Source organism: Kogia breviceps, chromosome 4 (genome assembly GCF_026419965.1).
Source record: "Kogia breviceps isolate mKogBre1 chromosome 4, mKogBre1 haplotype 1, whole genome shotgun sequence".
NCBI lineage: Eukaryota > Metazoa > Chordata > Mammalia > Artiodactyla > Physeteridae > Kogia > Kogia breviceps.
The window spans coordinates 149005657-149017579 of record NC_081313.1 but is presented as its reverse complement, the minus strand read 5'-3'; the positions used below and the strand labels follow the sequence as shown (position 1 = coordinate 149017579).

The 11923-nt window shown below is 38.1% G+C and overlaps 1 protein-coding gene across 1 annotated transcript; it reads left to right on the top strand.

Annotated features, from left to right (window-relative positions):
* Positions 1-11128: 11128 nt before the first annotated feature.
* Positions 11129-11687, top strand: LOC131755473 (glycine cleavage system H protein, mitochondrial-like). Its single transcript, XM_059061995.2, is given in 1 exon segment — positions 11129-11687. A coding segment is annotated over 1 exon segment (522 nt). The 3' UTR covers positions 11651-11687.
* The last annotated feature ends 236 nt before the right edge of the window (positions 11688-11923 follow it).

Below are 11923 nucleotides of genomic sequence, written 5' to 3'. Positions count from 1 at the left end.
TTTCATTTTGTTGAGTTTGAAGCAATGATGGGCATGCCTGTAACAAATCCTTCAATCCTTCAATATGTGTTCCTCAGCACAAACTGCAAGTCTCGGACACAAGGGTCAGCAAAAGACAAATGACCCAGCTCTCACGGGAACCTTTAGATGCATCAGGAGAACTCATACAACTAGAAACTAACACCTGGGAGAAAGGACACTCACCAGTGCTGCAAGAATACAGCAGGGCTTTGAACTAGCCTGTGGGGTTGGAGTTTGGCCCTTGGGAGTCTCTAAGTTAATAACTGAAGGGTGACTACAGGCTGAGCATAGGAAGGGGACTCTGTCAAGCAGAACAGTCAGAGGGCACAGGGTACACAAGATGAACTGCTGCTGGAGGGAGCAGGATGCGCCCCAGGACATGAGGCAGCCAGGCAGCCTGGTATGTGTGCAAGGGGAGGATGAGTGGCAGTAGATAAGGTCCCAGTGAGAGGCAGGGACAGATGACTCAGGTCCTTGCAGCTCCTGTGTGGTTTGTGGGCCCTTATTCTAAGGCCCAGGGCTTGGCCTGGAGCTTTGGTGGAGGGCAGGGTCTAAAGGGTTTTGAAGTTGTCTACCTAAAGGTTAGGTGGATAATTAAAACAGAGAGATTCTTTGAGAACAAGAAGAGACAGTTATGAGCAGAACATCGAAGATGTGAATTTAGAAAAGAAAGGAAAAGGGCAAAAGTCTCAACAATAGAAAAGCAGACCCTGGTCCCAGGCTGAAGACTGTGCCACTTGCTAGATAAGGGGCTTTAGACAAGTTTCTGTACCGAACTTCCTTTAAAATATGAGGACATTGTTAGTGCCACTCCTGCAGGGCTGTTCAGAGGATTGAATAAACTAATAGATGTCACACATTTGATACAGGTTCTGGCATGTAGTAAGTATTTATATTTAATTAAAGAAGAGAAGAAATAGCAAAATAAATCGATAATTAGAATGTAAGCAGGAGACTTTTATTTTTTCCTATTTTCTTCAATATTATATCCCTAGTAACTTGAAGAGTAACTGACACATAAGACACCCAATGAATACTGGTTGAATAAATGAGTGTGGGAATGAATGAACAGAATCAGTACAGTTTATCCTAGAAGCTAATGGAGGGTAAAATTTCAGTGACTATATTATGTCAAATGTGAGATCCATATTTTTCTACATTTTACATGTATGATTTTGACTTATATTGCTGTGACTCTCGAAGATGCTAGAACACATTTTTATGTTATTTGGAGACATAATAAAGCAACATATTGCTCAAATGTATGGAGGAATTAATAGCTCAGCTCACTTGAATGCAGATTTCCTAGTGCCTAAAAGGCTAAGGGAAGGTCACTGGATGTGGGGGTCAAAGTGGTTTTCAGGAGGGTGAGATGAAGTGGGTGAGTTGACATTAGATGGCACTTCTTCCCTGACTGGTTCTAGGGTCACTGAATTTAAGCTCGGCTTTGTCTCTAGCATTGGGAGGCTAGGAATGACCTCTGTACCATTGTTCTTAAAAAAACAAATTTTCCTTACAGTGCATTTGTGCAGGTAAGTAGTGGACTGGATTATAAGTAGATGTCAATGTATTTACAAATGTTATGTGAAATGCCTTCCCAAGTACTTTCTTGTTTAAGAGGATTGGTCTAAATTAAATTTGTGTTTTCTCATGATCATTCTTCTGAGGTGAATGAAACACATCTTAATCACATTTTGGTGCACCCACTCTTGGATCCTTACCCTGACTCCTTTCTCCGATTCATTTGCAGATTGCATAGTTCTAAATCTTTTAGTCAATATCCTCACCCCTCGCCATCATCCTTCTCTAATACTCCACTTCATGTGTGTTCTGCCTTCTCTGACAATACAGGGTTCTCCTCCTCTGACCATTCCTCCCTGCTCACCTTTCCTAACCACTTTGACATGGTGGCTTTGGGCTCCTGAACCATCTCTCCAGGACATTCTTATTTTCTTTCCTAGCCCGAGTCTTTTTCAACAAGGTTCTCAGATCTTTTGACCACACCTTTGCCTCAGCTTCGGGAATTTATCGTCTCCTAGCCCCAAGCTCAGCCTACTCTGTAATGAAAACAAACAAAAAAACCAGCCAGCACAAACCTCAAAAGCAACTGACACAGCACTTTCCTTCCTGCTTGTGGTTTTTAAAAGGATCCCTATTGGTTGTTTATTTTTTTCTCAGTTTTTCCTCTTTTTTATTGTTTTTTAATTGAAGTATGGTTGGTTTACAGTGCTGTGTTAGTTTCTGGTGTACAGCAAAGTGATTCAGTTATACATACATATGTGTGTCTATATATGTATATGTATATACATATGTATTCTTTTTTATATTATTTTGCATTATGGTTTATTACAGGATATTGAATATAGTTCCCTGTGCTATACAGTAAGACATTGTTTATCTATTTTATATATAGTAGTTTGTATCTGCCAACCCCAAACTCCGAATTTTTTCCATCTTTCCCCTTGGATAACAATAAGTTTATCTATGTCTGTGAGTCTATTTCTGTTCATTTGTATCATTTTTTATTTTTATTTTTTTGTGGTATACGGGCCTCTCACTGTTGTGGCCTCTCCCGTTGCGGAGCACAGGCTCTGGACGCGCAGGCTCAGCAGCCATGGCTCACGGGCCCAGCCACTCCGTGGCATGTGGGATCCTCCCGGACCGGGGCACGAACCCGTGTCTCCTGCATCGGCAGGCGGACTCTCAATCACTGCGCCACCAGGGAAGCCCTGTATCATATTTTAGATTCTACGTATAAGTGATATCATATGGTATTTGTTTTTCTCTGTCTGACTTACTTAGCCTGATAATTTCTAGGTCCATCCATGTTGCTATAAATGGCATTATTTCATTCTTTTTTATGGCTGAGTAGTATTCCATTATCTGTTGGTTTTCATTTCAGCAGTTGTATCCTGCATTTTTATTGTTCCTTTTCCCCTAAGTCTATATTGATAATTCACTGAGCTTAAGGTTGTCTAGCTTAAGGTTGCATCTAGAACACAATATAATATCTTAAAGCATTAGGCTTTAGAATTTAATGTTCTGGTAATTCCTGAATTTTAACAAATCTCTCTATTGTCAAATAACACATCTAAATTGACTGGTGAATTAGTAAAACTAATATCTTAAATAAAAAACATTTAAAGGATGATAATGCTTGCCTTTGATTAAATGAAACTACTCTAATATTCAGATGTATGTGAAAAATAACTAGTAGATCAATTATTCTAAAGATATAGACCTCTCTGTGTATGCATGTATAAAAATGTAAAATATTTTCTTATTAAAAAGTAGGCTGCTAGATATGTGGCATCATCACCATTTTCATCATCATTATGCAAAGTGAGCAGGTACAGGAAAGTTTCATCATAATCACTACTTAAAGCTTGACTTCAAATACCTTTATGATCTTCTATCAGTATCAAATATTCTAGGCCACTGAACTTGATAAGATTCAGTTATGGCAGAATGTCATATGTCTTCTTGTCAGGGTCCGTACTTTTCCTTGACTTTTTACTGGTGACAGCGATTGCAGGAAAAAGACAGCCTCACTGGCATGGAAGAGGGCAGAGATAAACATGTAGAGTAAGTTTATCAACAAAAGTTTAGAATGAAAGTTCTTCCCCACAAGTGCCATTTGCACTAGTGTTTTATTTCACAGAATTTCTGATATCAGCTATAACATTTCTTCTAGTAGAAACTTGTGGCACCTGATCTGATGGGGGAAACTGACACATTTTTCAGAATTCAAGAAAAGTACTACTTCTCTTACGTAGAGAATTTGCAAGCTTCATCAAGGCAACTTCCACCTAACCTCACATGATTTTGCACCAGCCGTGAGTTCCTGGTATTTATTATCCCCCTAAATAAACACCAACGTCCTCCTCGGTAAATACATTCTGTGAATGGAAACGTTCTCTTTCTGCTTTCCATCTGCCTTCATTCTTGTCCATGTTTTCCTGTATTCCCTTATTCCCCCTTCCTCCCTTCCATGCTTTCTCCTTCACTCCTTTCCTTCTTAATTTTCTCTCAAGTCTCCCAGCATCCCTTACATGTCTCTTGATCCTCTCTTCTAAGAAACATGCATCATGAAATATTATATAAGAAATGAAGATAATATCATATATACCTGATAATAATAGAGTACCTGGACAAAGTAAACCTATTGATTAATGAAGGTATCAGATCATGAGAAATTGGAAAATAAGGAAAAACTGAAGTCAGTTTCCCTGGGAAGCAGCCCCTGATATGGAGATTTGCCTTCAGGTGTTTATTGGGGAGTGCTCTAAGATTAATCCCTGTGGAGGGGTAAATGAAGGTGAATTGGGCAAAGGGGGAAGCTAAGCTACAACACTGAAAATTTAACCAATCCAATAGTCAGGTCTGGATCTGGGATGGCTCTTCAGAGGGATCCCAAACTGAGGCTTGAAGAATGGACATTTTGCCCTCCAACGACCAGCTGTTGGGAACCAACTGTTCTCAAGTAGGGGCAAAAACTTGTTCCCTCATGTAAAGCATTCTTTTCGGTCAAAGAAAATTCCTGGAGAACAGGCATCAGCTGAGACCTGTCAGTTACCAGCATTTCCAGCAGCTGGAGGAATGGATGCTTCAGTTCTGGGAACCTAGGTGTGGATAGGCACTATAGCATCCACTGAAGCAAGAAAAAAATAAAAGTAAAAGGAAAACAAAGCAAACAAACAAAAAAACCCCAACCAAACAAAAACTTTCACTGTTAACACCATAAAAAATGAAACCACACAATTCTAGTGGCTAGAATTAATGAAAAAATTAAAAGAAAAATTAATTAATTAAAAATTAAAAGAAAAATTATAACTGTATATTTGTATAGCTTTTGGTTCCATTCTATGGAGTCTACTAAAAATATCCAGTGCTAAGTATCTGTTACTCTTGAATGAACTCTCAAGACATTCCTGAGAATATTGGCCACCATTTTCAGATGCTCAATTGCATCACTTATTTTCTTTGATTCAATATGATCAATGTGACTTTAATCTGGGGAAAACCTATATTAGATTCTGAAAGAGTTAAGGAACACATCATAGGTAGCCTCTAGAATCTCAGAATATAGTAGAAGTTGTTAGATTCACAAGACGTATTCACAAAGCAAAATGATGATTGGAATAGTGGGAGGTTGATCCACAGCACTGCGTAATCAGTAGAGAAGGTGCTTAAACAACAGAACAGATAACACTTCAGTTGAATCAAGTTGATAGCTTGATTTAGTATCTAGTGAAATAGCAAGGCACTTAATGTAGCAAAAATATTATTGAGGATATTATATAGTATAGAGGATGATACAGCTTAATAAGTTAACTTGAACGTGAGCAATGTAAATTATTTTTAATGGATTGCACAAGCCACTATGTGTTTATAAACAGACAAATTCAATTTAGAATCTAATGGGCTACAAAAAATAATCTGATCCTCTAAATAGCCTTTGCTTTGGGTGACCCCATAGTGAGGATCAGGATTAAAACACTAGCATATATTTGTTATTAATTTGGGAAGAGAAGGCATGTGGTCAAATAGATGTTAAGCAATTGAATGGCTCTTCCTGAACACCTATGGAGAACTCCTATGGCTTGACCATGTCTGTTCTTGCCACTCTTTGCTCAGATTCTGATTGGGAAATCTTGTGTCAAAAATTTTTCAAAAAATTGTGAAAAATCTTACCTACTTTCAGATCAGATCAGATCTTTCAATTTATTAGGAACTTAGGAACTCTTTTAATATCTTCAAAAATGATAAGACTTCTATATTCTCCATATTTTGTGGATCTCATTCGTGCTCTATGACCAACAGGATAAACATCAATCAGCTCTTTAAAAAATGTGATAACTGCTCTATTTAGGCTACATTTATGACAGATTCAAATCAGTGATGGGGTGAACCATAATTGTCACATGCAGTTTGGATCTATAAAGCTACCCATTCTATTTTGTTTAACGGCTAAATAATTACAAGGACATCTTCAAAAATTTGAAGTAGTTTTACTTATAATAATATTGGCAATGGGATTGTGAAGCTATTCTATTTTAGTATAGTCAAACAAGGAATTACATTAAGAGTTGTAGGAAGGAAGATTTTTGTAATAAGAAGAAAAAAGAAACAAGCACACATGATCAAAGAAGGTAGAAAGAAATCCTATCTTAAATTCCAACTGGAAATATTAATGAGAATGTATAATAACTGTTATCTTCAAAAACACATATTTCCTAGTTTCATTAACTGAAAAGCTTAAAAGCAAAGACAATCTAGTAGCAGTAGGGGAGAAAAAAATAAACATACACACGCACATACACACACATAACAGTGCAGATTAAAATCTCAAAATTCCATCTAATCCTTCATAAAAAATAAACAAAAGAAATTTGCACAAACACAAAAAATGGCCAATTCCATGTCTGAGGAAGGGAAGTGCAGAACGAGCCTGGGATGTCTTGTTATATAGCTGGTAAGGAGCTGTCAAAGGCAATGGAATTGAGGCAGGAGGTAGATGCCCCCCCCCGCCCAGGGTAAGCAATTGGAGATTCATTCCCTGTGGACTAATACTCTGAGATGAGAATAGCAGGACAACTGAGAGAGGAGGCTGGGCCCTGCCCAGATAGAAGATAAGAGACGACATATTTCTTATTCTCGAAGTCAAGGAAACCTTCCCCAAAAGAAAGCTCCTTGGAGGTCAAAAAGGGAGGGGACGCCCCCCCCATAGTAAGTGATGCCAACTACCCATAGGCCTCTTTGGTGGAATCCATCTGGGCTGAGAGATGCACACACACAGAGAAGGATCCTGAGCTATACCAAATACGGACTCTGAACCAAGCAAATCAAACTTATTGGCCAAAGGAAACCTGGAAGAAATGCCCCATATAAGTGATTTAAACCACCATGAGGGTGAAACTCTCTCTCTGAGTCTGCCCATGTGTCTATCCACACATACTCTACTCTTTTTTTTCCTCCTAATACACACTTTACTTGTTTCACTACTTTCTGTCTTTGTGGGAATTCTTTCCTGCAAAGACAAAGGACCAGGGCCTTGTCACTGACCACTGGTCTAGTGGCTAGGATTTGGTGCTCTTACTGCTGAGACAAGACCTCAGTCTCTGGTCGGGAACTGAAACCCTGCTTCAAGCCGCTGCAGTCTGAGGCCACCTGAGATCAGAATCATGTTTAAAAAATATATAAATACTACTGGAAAAATACTGGACAATTTGAGCATCAAAATAAATATTGAAATAACTAAATATATTAGATGTCCATAAATTCATAATGATACTAAAAATGTGAGGTAGAAAAAAGATATCTTACTGGATGTTCCTTTGATATAAGCTCATTAGTCAGAAAATTTATTATTAAAGGAAATACTAGAAATATAGAGTAAATATAGAACTAAAAGGTCAAAATCTAGAAAACTGAACTATTAGGGTATTAAGTAACAGCCAATTTTTTATATATTGCATTTACAAATAGAGACATAATTTGTGATTTGATAACAGAATTTATAGTGGATTGAGAAAGGAGGATTCCACATTACTGAGAACTTAGATGAGGAAATGGGGGCAGACAGCAGATAGTGTATGCAAAGTTTTCTTGCAGCTTGTGAGGGGGATTGCAAAGCTATCCAGAGGATTCAAAAAAATGTCACACAACGGAATATTGCCTTGTTTTGTTCTGTGATGTTTTTCAATTAAGTTTAGAAAGCTTAAGTGTGTTGAAATGCTGATGGGACAGAGCCAGTAGAGAACACGATACTAGAATAAAGAAATAAAGTTGATGTGGCAGCAAAGCCCCTGAGGAGGCAGAAGGAAACTTGTCCAAGAATACCCATGGAAAAAGTAGTGACCCCTTTTATGAAGGCAGGATGTAATACAAGGTACAGACACAGAAACACATGTAATTTGAAAGAACGTAAATGAGAAGAAATCCCTACCTCTTGTACTTCTGTTCATTCTTTTCCCTGTGAAACAGGAGATAAAAATCAATCTTAGGGAGTGCTTCCCTGGTGGCGTAGTGGTTGAGAGCCCGCCTGCCGATGCAGGGGACACGGGTTTGTGCCCCAGTCCAGGAAGATCCCACATGCCGCAGAGTGGCTGGGCCCGTGAGCCATGGCCGCTGGGCCTGAGCGTCCGGAGCCTGTGCTCCACAATGGGAGAGGCCACAGCAGTGAGAGGCCTACATACCACAAAATAAAAAAAAAATCAATCAGGGAATAAACAGACAATGACGGGGGGACTGTTTGTGGACAGTGGTGAAAACCTAGAACTTCTGTTAGGGGGATGTTTTAGAGGTAACAGGAGCATAAAGATTACAGGGCACACTGAGAGCCCAACCGGAGTAGGAGATCATATATGGGAGTAGCAACAGTCTTTTCTACTGTGTGATTTTTTTCCTGTGTTGCTTACCCAGGTAGAGGAGTCAAGAAGACTATGACTCAAGTGCAATCCAGAGCAACATCATACGTTAGGCAGACAGCTGATTTCTGTCTATGAAATCTATAATACATATGGTGAGAGGTCACATATGAATAAAATCTGGGAGTGGACAGGTCTGAGTGTGTTTGTTGAGTGAGTAGAAGCTGCCAAATGAGACAAGAGTGAGGATGGGTGACTTTGTATCTGCCTTCAGATACTGACACATACATTTGGTGTGAGTCCAATAGCTTCAGTAGCTCTACCTACATTTCTTGTATCTCTGTCAGACTTGGGGGCACAAAAAGTTTTTCTTCAATTCCTCTTCAAAATGAAGGAAAGGAAATTTTCTCATTTTTGTGGGAAACGAGTATGAAAATTGAAAGAAATTAACTATATTGGGCACTGCAGTATTTGCATTTTTTAATCACAGTAAGAGACACTTCTGATGATATTTGACTCCCCAGAGGGCACCAGGAAACGTAACAATGATGAGAAGATACATATCTTCATGTGTGTCTCACCTATATGTATACACACAGATTTCTGCATACAAACATGTGCCATGGTGATATATCTTGAAGAACAGGAGGAGGCAGTCTTGGAAGAGATTTAGATAGAGAAGTTTTGCTCTTTAGGTAGAGAGAGTTGTCATACATGGTAGTAACAAAAACTACCAGCATTTATGGAACATTGAGGTACTCAGTGTTTGATAAGAGTAGAAAATCTGGAGTGACAAAAAGCCCTTTAAAATTGCCTTGCAAGTAACAAACCACTATTATACGTAAGTATAAATAATTTAAAGATAAAGACATTTCTTTGGCTAGCAGGAGGATCATCTCTCAGTTACCTTCAGCTCCAATCAAACAAATCAAGATAACAAGCCATCCTTAATTATTTCTTCAAGACTGTGATGAAAATTGCAAAGTCTAGGAAATTGTCCTTCAAAGAGCTGTGTATCCTGTAGAACATTTAAATTTTTGGACAGATGCTTCCTGGACATTTTTGTCTTTTCTATGTGCATCTTATCTCTCATGGTTTTATTCCACAAGGCTTATTGTATTTGTATCTATAATACCTTTTAAACTCATCTCTTCTCAATTCTCCTTGTCCAGGACACTAAGCCTTTCATTATTTCTACTGGACTGTTGTTATATTTTGCTCAGTCAGATAGAATGAGTGCAGCTATGTATAAAAAAGAGCATCCAAATAAAGATGGGTAAAATATAAAAAAGTATTTAATACCTTCATTCGGGGAAGTTTTCATGGTATGTTAATTTAGAGTCTCAAAATTGAACCTTCATAGTTGGCATTTCTGGGATTTTTTTTGCTTTCTTTCATATTGGCACATATCTTGGCATCACCTCAAATATTGTACTGTATGTTCATGGACAGAAAGTCTCAATATTGCCAAAATGTAGTTCCCAATTTGCTCTATAGAGTCAATGTAATCCCAATAAAAATTCCAGCAAGTAATTTTGTGGATATCAATAACTATTTTTTAAAGACTATATAGAGAAGCAAAAGACAGAGAGTAGTCAACACAATATTGAAGAAGAACACTGTTAGGGGACTGACACTACCAAACTTCAAGTCTTATTGTAAAACTACAGTAATCAAGACAGTGTGGTATTGGTGAAAGAGTAGGTAAATTGGTCAGTGGGATAGAATGGAGAGCACAGAAAGAAACTCATATAAATAAAACCAGCTGATCTTTGACAAAGGAGCAAAGACAATACAATGGAGCAAAGATAGTCTTTTCAACAACTAATACTGGAACAACTGGACATCAACATGAAAATAAAATGAATCTAGACACAAGCCTTCAAAAATTAAATCATAATGAGTCAAAGCCGTAAATTTGAAAGCAAAATCATAAAACTTTTAGAAGTTAACATAAGAGAAAATAGGATACCTTGGACAAACCAATGACTGTCTAGATACAATACCTAAGAAATGATACTGAAAGAAATAATTGATGAACTTCATTAAAATTAAAATTTCTGCTCTGCAAAAGACACTTTCAAGATAATTAGAAGACAAGCTGAAGCCTGAGGAAAAATATTTGCAAAAAACATACCTGAAAAAGGATTATAATGCAAAATATAAAAGGAATCTTAAAACACAACAATAAGAGACTGAACAACTTGATTTAAAATGGACAAAAGTCCTGAACAGACACTTCACTGGAGAAGATACACAGATGTCAAATAAGCATATGAGAAGATGCTTCACATTATATATCATTAGAACACTGCAACTTAAAAGAGCAATAAGATACCACTACATGCCTATTAAAATGGCCAAAATTCCAAACATCAACAACCTCAAGTGCTGATGAGGATATGAACTAATAGGAATTCTCATTTACTGTTGGTGAGAATGCAAAGATGGTACAGCCACTTTGGAAGACAGCTTGGCAGTTTCTTATAAAACTAAAGATACCCTTACTATACAATACAGCAATCACTTTCCTTGGTACTTACCCAAAGGAGTTGAAAAATTAAGTCCTGCACACATGTTTATACCAGCTTTAGTCATAAGTACCAAAACTGGGAAGCAACCAAGATATTCTTCAGTAGGTGAAGGGATAAACAAACTGGGATGCATCCAGACAATGGAATATTGTTCAGTGCTAAAAGGAAAAGAATACTATTAAGAAAAGAGATGGCCCTGCGAACATGGCACTGCGAGTGGCGCGGAGCGTGCGGGCTGCGGTCTGCAGCCTGTGAGCCATCTCTGCGCCCAATGTGCCCTGCTCGCCGCAGTCCTGGGGACTGCGGGCGGGCGCCGTCCGGGCGCTGCGCACCGGCCCCGCTCTGCTGTCGGGTCGTAAATTCACAGACAAACATGAATGGGTAACAACAGAAAATGGTGTTGGAACAGCGGGAATCAGCAATTTTGCACAGGAAGCTTTGGGAGATGTTGTTTACTGTAGTCTGCCTGAAGTTGGGACAAAATTGAACAAACAAGAGGAATTTGGTGCTTTGGAAAGTGTGAAAGCTGCTAGTGAACTCTATTCTCCTCTATCAGGAGAAGTAACTGAAATTAATGAAGCTCTAGCAGAAAATCCAGGACTTGTCAACAAATCTTGTTATGAAGATGGCTGGCTGATCAAGATGACACTCAGTAACCCTTCAGAACTAGATGAACTAATGAGTGAAGAAGCATATGAGAAATACATAAAATCTATTGAGGAGTGAAAATAGAACCCCTAAATAAACTAGTTTGAAACAACTTAATCTAGTATAGTTGTCTTAAATTAGTGGTGGATAGATTTTTTAAAAGCAACTTTTAGCAAAAGAAACTACTTGCAACAATGTTGCCTGAAGAAAATACCCCTTAACTTTCTAATGATTTCATATAAACACTATGCATCTTTTTCACAACACCTTGTGATTTTTAGGCTAGTCTCCAGAATTCTCAGAATTCCTGAAATTATCTGTGGTAAAACTAGTTATAAAAATTATGTAATT